This window comes from Pipistrellus hanaki (assembly GCF_964339955.1).
Source record: "Pipistrellus hanaki genome assembly, chromosome: 5".
NCBI lineage: Eukaryota > Metazoa > Chordata > Mammalia > Chiroptera > Vespertilionidae > Pipistrellus > Pipistrellus hanaki.
Window position 1 is genome coordinate 51906037 of NC_140507.1, and position 17047 is coordinate 51923083.

General features: G+C 34.4%; 1 protein-coding gene across 4 annotated transcripts in view; it reads right to left on the bottom strand.

Annotated features, from left to right (window-relative positions):
- Nucleotides 1–204: 204 nt before the first annotated feature.
- Nucleotides 205–17047, bottom strand: part of FBXW7 (F-box and WD repeat domain containing 7) — a 152181-nt gene continuing 135338 nt past the window's right edge. For all 4 annotated transcript variants that reach the window (XM_084884296.1, XM_084884297.1, XM_084884299.1 and 1 more), the window contains 8 exons: nt 15670–15804; nt 10191–10314; nt 9340–9476; nt 8330–8443; nt 6914–7095; nt 5048–5273; nt 3251–3461; nt 205–2173 (listed from right to left, as the gene is read on the bottom strand). In XM_084884296.1, coding sequence (XP_084740422.1) covers nt 1905–2173; nt 3251–3461; nt 5048–5273; nt 6914–7095; nt 8330–8443; nt 9340–9476; nt 10191–10314; nt 15670–15804 — 1398 coding nt within the window. In that variant the 3' untranslated portion in view covers nt 205–1904. The remainder of the gene's footprint in view (nt 2174–3250; nt 3462–5047; nt 5274–6913; nt 7096–8329; nt 8444–9339; nt 9477–10190; nt 10315–15669; nt 15805–17047) is intronic.

The following is a 17047-nucleotide window of genomic DNA, read 5'->3' on the forward strand; positions in this document are numbered from 1 at the left end:
CCCTTTGATGTGTAAGGAGAGGAAGAAAACCTGCACTCACACCACATCACTCTTACTTTAGTATCACATGGGCCGGGAAGCACTGATCTCTAAGTCACACTAGGGAACACAGAGAAACCAAGACTTGGCTCTTTTAATGATGAGAGACAAACCCTAAATATTTATAATCAAGCATTATGACCCCAGGGAAAGAAACAGGCATACTAACATGAAAAAACACATTTTATTGCACTTAAGTTATAAGAAAATAAAATTTCTAAGTGAATCAAACCATAGACACAATCCCTTTAAAGGTTGTTTTCCTCCATCATGTCAGGTTGTTACATAACTAAAATTAACCAACTTGAATCTGATTGTTTTAAATCAGACTATAAATAAAACAAACAAAAAAATAAACAGGAGGAGGAAAAAAAAAAAGATCGCCTAGGATACAGTGTTAAACCACTTTCACAGTTCAGCTTGAGTTGTGGCTCTTGGAGAATGAGGCAAACCATGTGACTTTTTCATTCATCTCGTTCGTTTGCATGTGACGCCTTTACTACAAAAACGGAATCGTTTCTGCTTTGTCAGTTCCTCAGAGCAATAAAACTGTAACAGTTGTTTCCCCAAATACTGTAAAACACTAAGACTGACCAGCAACTTTATTTTACTTTTGTGTTTTATATATTTTTAAAATATCTTGTCAGTTTTATTATGTACGTTCATCCATTCACCACAGCCCTCAAAAAGAAAAGTTTCTCCACAGAACAGGCAGCAACAGCTCTGTTCCAAGGAATGTGTTTTAATTTTCGCCCGGATAAGAGAAAATAAGCTTTGCACACACTCTCAATTCTTTACTTGCAGGCAAACTTCACTCTTTGTTATCTGAAACTCTCCCATTCTCAGCCTCTTAGAGGCACAGATGGTTCAAGTTTCAGTGGCAAAAAAGTCTTTTTTTTTTTTTTCTGTAACCAAACTAGAGCAAATTTGGAATTCAGTCTGGGACTAAAACGTCACAGCAGAAAAAAAAAATAAAAAAAAATAATTTGCTTTTTTTTTTTTCTTCTTTCTTTCATTTAGCAGCATAAATAAGTTTGGCCACTGGGAGTACAGTACAGGGGTGGGACAACAATCCCATATTTGAAGACCTACTTCTAGCACCAGCATCAAGAATTAAATCCATCTCTCAGGACTCACAGAACCCAGGACAACTTGCCACCTTTGAGCAACATATGCACTGAAGAGTGTATGTGGAAGCGACAGTGAATAGATTAACAGAGGCTAATACTGTGATTGATTGACATTGGCAATGGTTGGCAAAAAAAAAAAAAAAAAAAAAAAAAAAAAAAAGCTTTTCATGATAACTGTACAAAAACAATTCACAGTAATATATATTGTTTTAGCTTTTCCACTCCAGAAAAATGACTTTCGTTGCAGATGCTCTCTGATTAGAAAGTCAACCATACTTATTCCGATGTTATTGCAGCTCCTTTCTAAGAGCTCCTTTCGAAGGTCTCAGTGGTAAGAGAACAGACGCGCAGAATCTGTGACGATGTTTCGGTGTTAACACTGCCCGGTGACCACTGGAGAAGAAAATAAAGAAAATAATTGCACCTGGTTTGATTTAGAAAGTCTCATTTTGCAAAGCTGCCCTCAGTCAAAAGTGAAGCCTTCGTATGTGATGAGACAGCGGACGCCTCTCTTGTCAGTTACGGTTTGTCATCTCTTCCTCTTTTCCTTCTTAGTCTGTAGGTCTTTTCATTCTGTTGCCCCAAGCCAACATCCTGCACCACTGAGAACAGGGATTTTTTTTCTTTTTCTTTTCTTTTTTTTTTCCTTTTTCTTTTTTTTTTCTTTTTCGGGGGGGGGGGGGGGGCAGGGAGTATATCGTCTACACATTTGGACAAATTCATCTTTTCTGCTCTTCACTTCATGTCCACATCAAAGTCCAGCACCAGCAGCTTAGTTTCTTCAGTTCCATTCCGACTCCCAACAGCACATACCAGCTTTGTGTTCGAGGCTCTGATCCGCCACACAACTCCCCCACTCCCCCCACTCTCCAATGTGACTAGGTTTCGAATAAATTCACCCGTTTTCAAGTCCCACAGTTTTACAGTCCCATCGTCTGAGCTGGTAATTACAAAGTTCTTGTTGAACTGTAAACAGGTCACAGCACTCTGATGCTTGTTGGGACCTAGGCAAAACCAAAGGGATTTAATTACTGATTAGAACTCACGGCTACGAGTTAGTTACCTTGTAATTTTATAGGCTTCTACGATAGAACATGCAATACATAGAATATTTGAAATGCTGCATATTTAGAAACTGTGCTCTGAGTATTTTAGGATCAGCAGGGATGTAAGAAAATCTGGTAGGCGTTTATAACTGAAGCGTTAACTTTCAAGAGTTCTGTCTTCCAAGAAGCTTGGTTAGCTACACATTTGCTTTCTGGCTGCAGAAATGAGAACTCTTCTTAGTGATGGCGGAGATAGCCCGGCATCACGGACTCTGTGAGGCATACGAGCATAAGAGATCTACTGCCCTACTGCTTTGGACTGACCAGTCAAGGGCAAAGGCTGACTGGACACTACTCCAAAACTCTGAGAAAGAGACAAAACCAATGAGTAAAAAGCTGCAATATGGCCGACCTACCAGATGGCCTCACTGAAAACAAACAAACACATTCTAAGGGCTGTGACCAATATGAAGAAGTTAGTCATGATGTAAGATTACATAATCATGATGTAATCATTTAATAATGGTAGCTTTCACCTTTTTCTTTCTCTAGTTGAGTGGGCACTATCATTCCTTCCCATTTGGTTAAGCAGATGGTTAAGGGTATAAGTTGAGACCAAAGCAACTTTCTATCGGATTAGAGAGCTCCCCACCCCCAGCAAGACAGTTCTTTAATTTAAAATTGGACTACAAGTTCAAAATGAAATGATCACTCAAATAATAAAATGAACATGCTGCTTCTGTGATACCTCCAAGATTGGGTAGAGTTGACTGTACATGCAGGAGGTGGTTAAATAATTTTATATCAAAAAACCACAATTTACATCTTATATTAAACACACAATTTAACATACTTTTTCAAGGTAGCCTTGTTTTGTCAAGTCAAGAGTGGAAATGCTCATAAGCTTATCCAAAATAAGCATTTTTATTTTGTATGAGGTTAACTCTTTTTGTGACACAAAAGCTCCATATTTGTCTTTTGACTAACAATCTAATTTTTAACAAACACAACTAAAAGGGGGTAGCCAACACTTACCCTGCAATGTTTGTAAACACTGTCCCGTTTTGATATCCCAGATTTTAACTGTAGAGTCAGCATTCCCAGAGACAAGAATGTTGTCTTTGAGCTCCATTCCACTTGTTAACGACTGGTGTCCTGTTAACGTGTGGATGCAATTCCCTGTCTCCACATCCCACACTCGGATTGATGTGTCAAGAGATCCACTCACCACATGGATGCCATCAAACTACAACAAACACAGTGTATTAGACTAGATGTGTGGATATTCTTGATATTACCTATTGACCTTAATCTTAATGGGGGCGCGGGGGGGAGGGGGGGTTAGGGCAAGGAGAACAAGTAATACCAAGAACAAATGAGATACTAGGATAAACTGCATGTAATCAAGCAACTCTAAGTACGTCTTCTCAGAAGCTCCCATCCGAAAGATGCAAAACAATTAAAAAGAAAACACAACACCTAAAATGAACACATTACTTTCAGATCATCTGACTACATAGCCACATGTAGTACAGTAGCCACATACTATGGACAATTTAACAAGGACTACCATTCAAGTTTTATTTTCCTATAGGAAGTACTGATACATCTTGTGATAAAGGGTGTGCCTATCAACACCTATGGCATTAAAAGGGCTAGAGGTAACTTTCATGATGTTTGAAAGATAGTTCCACTAAAAATTGTATGTAAAATAAAATTTCACTTACAATAACCTAAATGCTAATTAGAAAATGTGCCAATAGATAATTAAATCTGGAATTAGAAGAGGTGGCATGTTTATAATAAAAGTAAACTACATAGCACTTTCCCTGCTTCTCAGTTATACCCAAAATCACTAAGTATTTACTAATTCCCAGATCTATAACAATGTTCCTACCTTTTTTCTAAACCTAATGGTTTATTTAAATAAGACTATTATATTCATTAAGGTTCTGAGTATATCACAAAACATAAAAACAGGTGAGCCAATTCCCCCTTCTTCAAATTAATAACCTTTTCTAAGCTAACAAACATCTTTATTATGTGTTAATATCTTGTGGCATGGTCAGTATTCTATCAATTAAGAAACAAATACCCCAAAAACAGGTCTGTCAGCACTGGGACTATGTACTAATTTGCTGATCACTAATGGGCAATAACTGTTAAATGAACTACAATATATAAATAATTGGAAATATTTTTTAATGGAAATGCCGTCTTTCAGAAAGTAAAATAAGACCCATTTTCTAAACTTGCTATTAATTTATTTATCTCAAAATATGGCAATCTATCCAAGGACATCAGGTTCAAATGTACAGAAAAAAAAAACTAGTCATTTTTTTCCTTTATGACTGATAATCAGCCCCACGAGAATAGAGTTTATGCAGGAAGGCTCCACTTTTCCTCTGAATGGGGATGGAATCACAATTACATGGTCCATCAACCTCCAGCTATCAAGGAAAAGGGGCAGCTTTTGGCCAAATTAATCCTCTACTAAGGAGTTTATTAAAATCTGGGTTATTCTCCTGTGAGACTATCTACCCATTAATTAATATAGCAAAAAGCTTAGGGCTCCAAAATCCCAGGTTCCAAGACAAATATTTATATTTTGGAGGGGAAATCAATCACAAAAAACTAAAACAAATCATATAAATAATTTCAAGATTTATGTTTTCTTCATGCTAATTTTAAAGTACATGTAAAAAACAGGTAATCTGATCAGTCTTTTTTAGACTACATTTGATCAACAATTTGACAGTGGTTATCTGAGTAAAACGATCTTGTGATTCACCAGAGGAGCATCTAAGGGGTAGGAGCGATAAGATCTCTTACCTGTAATGAATAGACTCTATTAGTATGCCCCTGCAACGTGTGTAGACAGGTCTCAGTCTCTGGATCCCACACCTTCACCATAAAATCATATGCTCCACTAACAACCCTCCTGCCATCATATTGAACACAGCGAACCGCTGCTACGTGACCCATCAATACATGTAAACACTGGCCTGTCTCAATATCCCAAACCCTAAGAGTGGCATCTCGAGAACCGCTAACAACTCTGTAGGAAGGAAAACAGAAAGAAAAAAAAAGTATTACAATTTTTAATAATATGAAAAAGCATTATATATAAAGTCAGTGATTATTAAACCTTTTCTTTCTTTTAAGTATTTTTTTAAAAAACTCCTATGTAAAAACCCTGATATATAAAAATAAGAAAGTTGAGTTACTCTGATTGGGATGGGAAGTTGAGGAACCTAGACTTGGCTGGTTTGGTTCTCCACCTGTGAGAGATCAAGCAACTCCTTGGGGTTCTGTGGGACGGTCTGAAAACTACTGGATTGTGTTTTAAAAGGTATGTGCTTTACACCCTACATATAGGTAAAATGAACCAGTCTTAGACATGTCCTCAAAGGCTGCATATGCTTATAAGTATTCAACAGCTATATAGGGCATTATAATATACAGATTTTAGAAGACACATATGTTGAGGCAACATAAACTCCTTCAAAATTTGGCCCAACATTATTGAAGTTACACTCTTCTGAAGACCAGAGTGATACAAAGACTGCAACCATCTCTGGATTACAAAGGAGAGCTGAAAACAAAAGGCATATTTATATCATTCCTAAGAGAAAAAGAAAGGCCACCACATTTGGAAGAATAGAAAATGGAATCACTGAGAGATTTAAGTCAGAACTAATAGAAATTAAAAGGCAAGGCCTCTTCATAACAATGCCCTAAATTTTAGTTGTCGAGTACATTGTTCAAAGTAGACTCAAATTACAATGGAAAAGATACTTTTTCTTCACATATTACCAATCTAGTGTGAAATGTGCTCAATGCTATGGTTCTTAATAAAGAAGATGGTATGGGCAGAGTTAAAGGTAAGGACTGGAATAGAGACACTAAAAGGACCCTTCATAAAGACCTGTTCTGACAAATGGAATAGAAGTCGCATCTGTTTGATGGGGGTGGGGGTGGGGTTACCATGAAGACATGCCAATAGAAGACAGAAAGGACTTTAAATAGGAGGGCTTTGTAGGAGGAGATAAACAAACAGCAAAGGCACTTGAGGGGGAAAAAGAAAACAGTCTGATTTGATGAAATAATTTTGAAAATTTAATTGAGGATTATGTCCTTGATTTGGTAGACAACAGAGGACCAGGTCTGAAAACTGTGTCAATAATTCAGGTGATAGATAATGAGAGAATAAATTAAAAACCGCAGGCCTCAGCTTTTGCCTAGATACAGGGAGTATGATGGAGTGAGGGTACAGTAGGTACATAATTAAAAAGACTTGGAGCTTGAAACCTGAATAGCTGAATCTGTCCCACTAGCAGAAATATAAGAGAAAAAAGAAAAAGAAACTGATATTTTTTAAAGATGATGAGTCATTAGGGGTATAGAGAAATACAGATGTTATTCAAGAGTACAGAATTTCAAGGAGGAAAGGAACAACACTAATAAATGAAAAAGGAAATGTAAAGATAACCTTCCAATTGTAAGCCAATACACTACTGCTTTCTTAGTACAGAAACACCCGAAATCTAATCACTGAAGTCTAATATAAGAGCACATTATTGCTATCTCTTTATTAGACACAGTTTAAGTATTATATAACTTGAACTCTACACAAAAGGCTCCAAATTCACAAGTGACAGAAGAGGAATTCCCAACCACGATGGGCGTTTCCCTCACCTTTTTTCATGGAGGTGCATACAACGGACAGTGGAAGTATGCCCATATAAGGTGTGTATACATTCTCCAGTCTCAGCATTCCACACTTTGAGAGTCCGATCTGTGGATCCACTAATGATGATATTGTCTCTCATCTGTGATGACCACACTCCACCCGTGTGTCCCACTAATGTCCTCAGACACTGGAAAAACACTTAAGATGATTACTTTTGGGTAGAAAGAAAAATGATTTAAATAACATTTCAGTAGCTCATTAAAATTTGGATTAAAGTTATATTAACTCAATTAGATTATTTGGCATATCAGAAAATAATTTCTCACATCAGTATAATATGACCCCATTGCTATTTATTGCTTTTTTTTTTTATTAAGTAGCACTACATATTATATATGTACACACAACTGAGGAACAAGTACATAGAAAGTAAACAGTTATCATTAGAGTATAAAAGCTCCAGCCTGGCCTCTTTGATGAAATAATACTAAAATTGCAATTTGGTTTTGTTCATGGGAGTGGATTCAATGAAAGAATGCCGATGGTGTTGGGTGTGGCTACATACCACATTCCATCTCAATCTGCCACAAGGCAGTAGTTAAGAGCCAGGTAAGGTACTTCTTCTAGACAAGTAAAGACAGACATTAAAGCCCTGAAGTCAATCCAAAACTAACATTAAACTGTGGAAATATGAAGCTACTTTAAAAATTTTTAACATCTAACTTGGAATATTTAGAAGACTCTTGCCCAAGAAATAACATGTGATGAAACATTTTAAAAGACAGATTTTTGTCCCTATACTTTCTTCCATTATTTTTAGGTTGTCAGTTCATAAAAATATTCTCTATTGGACAGATAAATATAAGTCTTCACTGGAGACACATTAAAATATAATATTGTTTAAGGGAAATTGATTGCTTGGACTGCTTTTTTCATCAAACTCCTATTTAATACCTGGTCTGCTTACCTTCCATCTCATAGGGTTTAAGATAAGTCTAAATTAACATGATTTATGTATAACTGCTAAACTCTAAGTAGGTTATCAACAAAGCAGTTGAATAAGGAAAAACAAATATCCCTCAATCATAGTTTTGAAAAAGATTAAAAAGGAAGAAAGATATAATTTAGACAGTTAGAAAGGAGGGAAAAATTAAGACAAGAAAACGATAAAGTAAATCTCTAAAATCTTAATAAGTATATCACAGAGACAAACTATTTAAATAAAGAAGACACTAATAACATTCCTATCACGAGAAACATCATCTTCACACCAAGGGAGAAGCTAAATTAGAAGCTCTGATATTTGCTATTAAAATAAGCTAGAGACAAAAATTAGTTCTTGTTTTCCTTTCACTGGCTGATCTTTGCAAAGATATACACAAAACAGTGACTTTGTGATGTGCAGAGAGAAGTAAACTTACTTTGCCAGTGACTGCTGACCAAACTTTTAAAGTGTTGTCATCAGAACCACTAACTATTCGGTTACCACAAAACTGTAAGCATGTAATCACATGATCATCATGGCCTTTCAGCACCTAGGAGGTAGAGGTATAAGTTAGAAATGTTATAAAATTGTGTCTTTTAAAATACTGGTGAAAAGAAAAAATGAAGCCATAAATAGGAACAGTAATCTGTAGTCCATTTCTAGAATTAAAGTTTACATGAAATATGAAGCATCATCAACCCTCATTGATGAATCAAGTATTAAACTTTTTGTTGTTTCCATACCTATTATTTATACTTGAGACATCAACTGTTATAATTTTACCGGGTCAAGATCTCATAAGGATGGTTCAAACACAAATGTATTTTATAGTCATCTATTTTACTTGTTCAAACCAAAAGAATATGTATCTAAGTTTTACAATTTGACACACAAAAACAAAAGCACCTATTAACTAGGAAGACAAGAATAACCATTAACTTTTTAACTCAAAACATAAAAAGCCCATCATAATGTATGCATAGGAATAGAAGAGTATCTCCCCAAATTGCTTAGAATTTTAAGCATTTTTGCTATTTTTTGTATACTTGAAATGTCATGTTAAAAAATCAGAAGTTAAATTTAAAAAATGAAACACAAAAGCCACAAAACCAAAATATAGGCACTCCTCAAAAATCATATTCAGACTATATGGTCAGAGAGGGAGCAAATTCTTAGGTGGAATGTATATGACACAAAATTCAACAGGATATTCAGAAAATTTTTCCTTGACATAAGAACCAAATACCAATCAACTCATCTTTTATTCAAGACAATGAGTTGTCAGACTAAAGAGATTCACAATAGAAAAATATTGTCAGTTATGCTTACAGTTATTTTAAAATACATTGTTTTCTTTGTTTCTGGAAATAGGTGTCAAGTTATAAAACACAGTGGGTACTAACACTGATTAATGGATTCTGTTACACTGCGCACGAGTTCAGTTACCTTAGGAGATTTGAGTTCTCCTCGCCTCCAGTTAGTATCAATTCTATGCTGCCTGATGTACGCGCTTTTCCATGGACTGTGTATGAAACCTGGTTTTATTACTTTTCTTCTCTTGATGTGCAATGGTTCATCAATACCTAGTTTTAAAGAGTTAAAGAGTATCATTGCCTTCATCAATAATAAATATTACACATTTTATAATGTACCTCATTCCCCCCCATGCTGAAAACCACCATGCAGGCATTGTCTAATTTCTAACACTGTTTTACAAAACAAAATAATGTAAAGTTTGTCTTTTGTATGGTGCTCTTTTATATCAACAATTTCATTTCTTTCTCAAAATGATTCTATGAAATGTTGGTGAGGAAGTACAGAAATTGAAACCTTAATGCAATGCTTGTGGGAATATAAAATGGTGTGGCTGCTATGGAAAATAGTATGGTGGTTCCTCAAAAAACACTAAACATAAGAGGTGTCCAAAAAATATTTATGGAGGAACAAAGAGAATATAGAATATTTGAGTATTTAATTGCTAATATATCTTTGGATTTCCTTTAAGTCATCTTCATCTTGTCTTTTTCATACACTTGCAATGAGTTATAATGTTCTTTAAAGGGATTAACTGCAAGATTTGACTCACTTGAACATGTGGAATAACCTGTGGATTTTATGTAAGTAGGTGCATGCAGATGAACACTCATTTTTGATTCCCTGATAGACTGCCAAAAGTTCTCTTTTTCCATTTACCCATCACTTTATTCTACTTGCACATAAAACTTACGCTTTTCCATTTGTTTTCAGAATCACTTAGCTTTTTCAGAGTTCGAACATGTTCCTTATGGAAACCTTACCCTCTTCTTTGCATTTCTCTCTCCACAGAAGGTTGTCTTCAGCCAAAATTCTCCAGTAGCGACATGTCTGAGCCGCTTGTAGCAGGTCTTTGGGTTCCAGGAATGAAAGCACATAAAGTGCCAACTATGGAAAGAAAACGCAAAGAATATCCATATTTTCAAATACATAAAAATAATATGTATTCTCTATGGGGAAAGCACTTATAGATAAATGTAATGCCAATTCTACATTCTAATTTATAACTTCATAAATTTCTAATTTATGAGCTTCACTCCATTAACTCCTCACCTCTTCAAGGAATAATTATTAAACCTCCACTCTCTGCTCTTGCCTTTGCTGAGTCTCTCAACTCAATTTTATCTACCACCTACCTATTTTATTAGTTATTTAAATGTTGTCTTCTCTATCTCCCCAGGACAATATAAATTCACCCAAGACAGGATATAAGGTAAGAAATAAGATCTCTTTATATTCTGCATGATATGATTTGAGATCACTTTTGATAGATATAATTAATAGTTCTTTATCACCTCAAAGTGTTTATTAGCACAATGATGAACTTTTCACACATTTCCACCCTTTACTTATATGTGACAAAAGGGGACAATTACCAAACTCCATAGACACACAAAAGTAATTGGGTGCTAATTATCTGACATTGCTTAAGGAGATTTTCTTGGTGGGCCAGCTCTTTATAGATTTAAAATTTTTATTTCCAATCCTTGCAAATCATCAATTTCTTTTTCATTGTGTAAAGTCATTTAAAATAAAGGAAATGGAAAAAGAAAAGAAAAAAAAAGGAGGGGGGATGAAAGCTTCTGAGTATGCTTATTCAATTAGCCACACAAATCACACAGAAACTAAATTATAATAGTAGGAAAAATGATCTAAACAGAGCAATAAAAAAATAAACAGAGCAACAAAATTTAGTTTTCATATAAATTAAATTACAAGGATTAAAACAAACTATCATTTAAAGGGCCAAAGGCCACATAAAGGAGTAAAAGTACAATTTGAATTATTTTTTAATGCTAGATAAAAATTACATGATATAAATTAAGCTTTCCCAATAAATTTGTATGTATGGAGTTCCATCATTAATCACAAATTTACTGAGTACATTCTATATAGAGAATACTTCAACTAGTCAGTATTTAATTTACTACTAATATTGACTAATGACAGTAGAAAATTTTGTGGAATAATTATTTTTGGTCTGTCAGAAAAGATATTCCAGTACCATAAACAGAAACGGAATCATTTAAAATAATAAGGTATAACTATATTCAACAATGTATGCACAGATCAACAATGTAGTTTTTTAATGAATACTTCATAAGCCACTTAATTTTGAAATTATCTATCAAAGCCTAGGCAACTTTGCTTTGAGTCAGCATAACAGTAATGTGATACCACATTATTAATTTTCCATGTATTACTGATATTTAACACAGAAATTATTAGGAACAAAATTATATTTGTGTAAAAGATACACAAGGTTTTTAGAATGGTCATATGAAAAAAGGTCTATTCTTTGCTTTAGTTTTATAGCTGAGTAGAAATCGAATAATTTAATGAAATATTCCATTTTAAAGGTTAGGAAACAAATCCAGAGTAGCTCAGATTTCAAAGGTATATCCCAGAGATTTTTAATGTGTGTGCTATGGCAGGCACCTAGTGTGCCACAGAATTTTTAAACATGCAATACCTGACTAGTTAGGGGCACTGACCTATTTTCCCTTACATTGTCAAATAAAAAAATGATAACAGCTAATACAATAATAGCAATCTGGTTTGAATGAATCAAAATTATGCCTATTTTTTGGTCAGAGCAGCAAAAATACCTCTTTTTTTTTGGTGTGCTACAAAATTTTAGAAAGTAGTTTATGTATGCCATGAGATGAAAAAGGGTGAAAATCGCTGGTATATCCCAAAGTCAACGGGTAAAAGTTCCTTTGTTACTAGTGACTAAGAGGTCATCTAGGCCTATGTGTGCATGCATTTACAGATAAATATAAAGAAATATTCATGTACTAAAGAAAGTTGAAGTGCTAACTCCATAGGTAAGGGGCACACTTTAAAATAGCAAAGGAACTCAACCATGAACTTCAATGTAGTAAATGTTTTTCTATTTATATCTAGCCAGTTCCATGAAAACATCTAGGTATTACAGAAAATGCACACAGCAAAATGGGAAAATATGCATGAAAAAATCAGAAGCAGAAAAAATATAAATTAGAAAAGAAGGTTTAAGTTAGGGATAAAGTAGAACACAAATATGCTGGCAACAATATTTTATATGGTCTTTAAATTAAATTGTCAAGCAAACAGAGAACAGCAATTACTTACACAATTCTTAGTGTGGGCTATGGGAAAATATACCAGTTCCTCAAGCAAGCAAAGATTTGTCATGTGAGGTTCCTTATAGGGGACAGAGAACGGGCATGGTCTAGCTCAGGGGTCCTCAAACTTTTTAAAGTGGGGGCCAGATCACGGTCCCTCAGAGAGCTGGAGGGCCGGACTATATGAACTACTAATTCCTACTGTAACACCTCGGCTGCGCTCACTGCCCAAAAAACCTGGCGGGCCGGATCAGACTCCTCTGCGGGCCGCATGTGGCCCGCGGGCCATAGTTTGAAGACCCCTGGCTAATGTAGTTTTCTATCTGTTTGTATTAAAGGTAAAATCTAGATTAGGTATTCTTTCTAAAAGGACCACTTCCACCAGATAGGTGCTATTAAATTGATAGTCTGTTTCAGGTAATTACCTCTCCTTGCTCATATTTTTAATTTCAATGGGAGTTGCTTTTTTTTTTGTTTTTCTGTATAAGCTATATAAAAGATTACCATATTATAGTTAAAGGTAGCTAATACCTTTCCAGAATTGCTATATTTCAGTGGATTAAATTAGTGAAAGAATAAAGAATAAAGAAAATAGTGGCTGATCCTAGGTTAAGAATTTAGGTTTGTTTTAAACCATCTATTATATCACCATACTTTTACAAAATAAGGATAATGCTGTTTATCATAAGCCTCTCGAGTGAGACTAGTGGAGTTTTGGCAAGGTTTTTGAGATTAATAAACAAATGTTGGTAAAGAACTTTGAGATCTGTTTAAATAAATTGTGATTAAATTATATGTCCATTTCCTGACATGAAGGAAATGTTTTAAATAATGATAGTACTTAATCTCTAATAAAATAATATTCATTTTCTTAAGGACATATACCATTACTAGAGGCCCAGTGCGCCAATTTGTGCACAGGTAGGGTTTGGCTGGCCCGCCCCCATCAGGCCAGGCCGGCCAGGCAGAGGGGTCATGGGTGGTTGGATGGCCAGCCTACCCCCTGGTTGAACTCCCAGTGGAGGGGACAATTTGTATATTAGGCTTTTATTATAAAGGATTTCTTCACATATAACATAAAGCATTTTTCAAAATAGAAATTTTTTTTTCCTAGTAGTTGGGAAAAACGAGGGGGAAACATAGATGCTATTCTAAGTCTGGGCTCACTCTTAATCCCCAACATAGCCTCACTTCTTTTTCCTCAGGCAATCTTGAACACTTAATCCAAAAAGTTTTATTTGTGCTTAATTCTTAGACTCTTAAAAATCCATTCTTATTTAAAATCACAGTTTTGTTAAAATCAACTTTTTGTTAAAAAGTAGAAATACAAATAAAGATAAAACAAAAATCCATCATTCTCAAAGATAAGGGGAAAAACTAGACCAAGAGAAAGTCTATCTTTCAACAAAAAATACTACCTTCTAAAATAAAATAAAAATCAAAGAAACTATGACGTGTATATCAAAGGTGAATAAATTCACTTTCAGTTAAATACTTATCAAAAAGTGTCTCCTATTATTAATATCCTTCTAGAGGCAAAAAGGGCTTATGTCACTTTCATAAGCCAAATCTATTCAAAGGATTCTGTTTTAGAATGAACCAGCAAGAATCAAAGTTTTTTTTTCTGGGAGAATGTCACTTAAAAAAAAAAAAAAAACTCTAAAGAACATTTCAGGAATGAGGTGTTTTTCCTACTTTGCTTTTTCCTGAAATTATGCTGTACATTAAATACAATGAAATTATTTCATTCATATATAATATGAAATTATTATTGAGACTTTCTTAAATGCCTTTGAGATATTTTCAGAATGGTTATCTGAAAACAAAACAAAACAAAAAACCAACTCAAAAACCAGACTGCTTCTCTTCAAACTTAAAGTTTAAGGATCATTTGCAACAGCATATTAGCCTTCTTAATTTACATGTCAGTGGCAAACATATACTTTGTGAAAATATGATGACATTGATTATTTAATGGTATACTATTTCTCTTTGCTGACAACAATGAAACTATGTAGCCTATAAGATCAATAAAAACTACAATTAAAATATGCCTCATCTATACAGTCAAGAATGCCCACATGATCATAATCAATCTATAATTAAAAAATAGTGTCAGCTTACATAAAGTCAAAAACTGATAGGCATACAAAATTCCAAAAGAGCCCAGCTGATCTGTCTCAGTGGTTCAGTGTTGACCCATGAATCAAGAGGTCACAGGTTTGAATCCCAGTCAGAGCACATGCCCATGTTGTGGGCTTAATTCCCAGTAGGGGAAATGCAGGAGGCAATCAATGAATGTTTCTCGTTTCTCTCTCATCAGTGTTTCTCTCTATCCTTCTCCTTTCCTATCTCTCTAAAAATATATATTTTTTGAATTCCAAAAGAAATGCTATAAGAATGCATCTGGCATGGGAATCCATAATTGCGTGTGTGTGTGTGTGTGTGTGTGTGTGAGAGAGAGAGAGAGAGAGAGAGAGAGAGAGAGAGAGAGAGGGAGGGAGGAAGGGGGGGAGAGGGAGAGAGAGAGAGGAGAGAGGAGAGAGAAGGAGGGAGGGAGGGAGGGAGAGAGAGAGGGAGGGAGGGAGGGAGGGAGGGAGGGAGGGAGGGAGAGATATGGGGGTGAAAAGTGGGATGATTAGTAGAAAAAGACATACATGTGAAATTCCATATATTTCAATGTAAGTAACAGAAAATCACAATTCCAATAGAATCACAAAATTATCACTTTCAAAGGGACTTAGGATAAACAAACAACCAAAAAAAATATTGTTGTTTTAATAAAATCGGTATTTTTAAAAATTCTACTACTATAATGAACATAACCAAGAAAACTAAACATTGGGTTCAAATAACCTGAGAAAAAAATCTTGGTAAGAAACAATCAAATTAATGAAATTCAATAGCTTATTCCCATAAATGACTTATTCCAGGGGTAGAAAGAAGTCATTCAGTCCATAAGTATACATTAATATGAAAATTATATTATTAATTCATGGCAGGTTCTCATTTACAGCCCTCTTTAGTGCTAATTAACAATGTTAAACTGTCAATACTGGATACCAAAGGATGATAATGTTTAAAGGTGGTAACTGTTACATTCTCAAAAAGGAAGAATATAAGCGATCACCCTTACCTCTTTAGGGAGTAACGAGATGAAGTCTCGTTGAAACTGGGGTTCTATCACTTGCATCATATGTTTTACTTGGGTTGGTTCACAACTATCAATGAGTTCATCTAAAGCAAGCAATTTCTCTGGTCCACTCCAGCTCTACCAAAGAGGAATTAGAAAATTTTATTATTTTCATACATCTCAAAATAAAGAAAAATCCTCATCTACATACAACATAAAGAAAAAAAACTGCTTACAGTGACATTTTCTCCAGCAGACAATGACATATAATCATTTAGTCTTATCAAATGTACCACATACCTTCATTTTATAAAAGCTTTTAAAAATGTCATAGTTTTTATGGAAAAATATTTTTGCATTACATAATTATAATTGTTATATATTCATCTACCACCAAGATACTAGTTTAGAAACCAAAATTTTATTCACAAACATCAATTTGGGTTACTGAATAAATAGGGAATTTTGATAGATGATTTCACTCATCTGAGAAGACGAGCAGCAACATTGAGAGAAAAATTAATAACTGGATACTGCACATCTGACAAGTGTCTTCAACAAATTAAATTATGTAAAAAATAATTTCAAATAAAAAAGAAAACATTAGAAAATAGTAGTTAACTTAGTATTAAACTTAGAATATGAGCAAAGAATAAAAGAGGGTAAGAAATAATTCTATTTCAAAAGGAACCTGAATTTTGTAATATGTGAAACAGACAATAATTGAAAACTGAGATATACTGAGGACACAGGAAGCCTTATATAGAACACTTTTCATTTTTAAAAATATTTATGTGGACTCTAAAATAAATATCATCTCTTTTTCTTATCACAAAGTGTAGATTATAGTAATACTATCAAACATTTTGGTATTACTTCCAGAGTACTTTTCACAACATTATCCCATTTGACCATTATAAAAACCTGGGAACTATCCCCATTTTATCATCAAATATGAGAAAACACAGGTTCTATCTAATAAACCTTATCCTTTCCTTTCACTTCTATACATACACCTCCAGACCATTGTCCTTGAGTACTCACTCACCTTGTAGCCTTTAGGTTAGGGTGAGGATTCACACATAAAATTATAAATACTCACATACATGTATATGCCCACGCATGACCAATTAAAAGTAGTTAATTTGAAGTTTGATTTCTTTTGTTCAGTTTCCCTCACACAGATTTAAATCCTGGTTCAAAACTAACCTCTTGATGAAACTTACACTGACCAATCTCTACTCATCTCTGAACAATTAGTATCAATACTATTAACACTGATTCATTGATTTACATTGCTTACAAGTTTGAGGTGGCTTTTTATATATGATTCCTCTCTGTCTACATTATAAAGATTCATGGACACTAGCATAAGGAGATA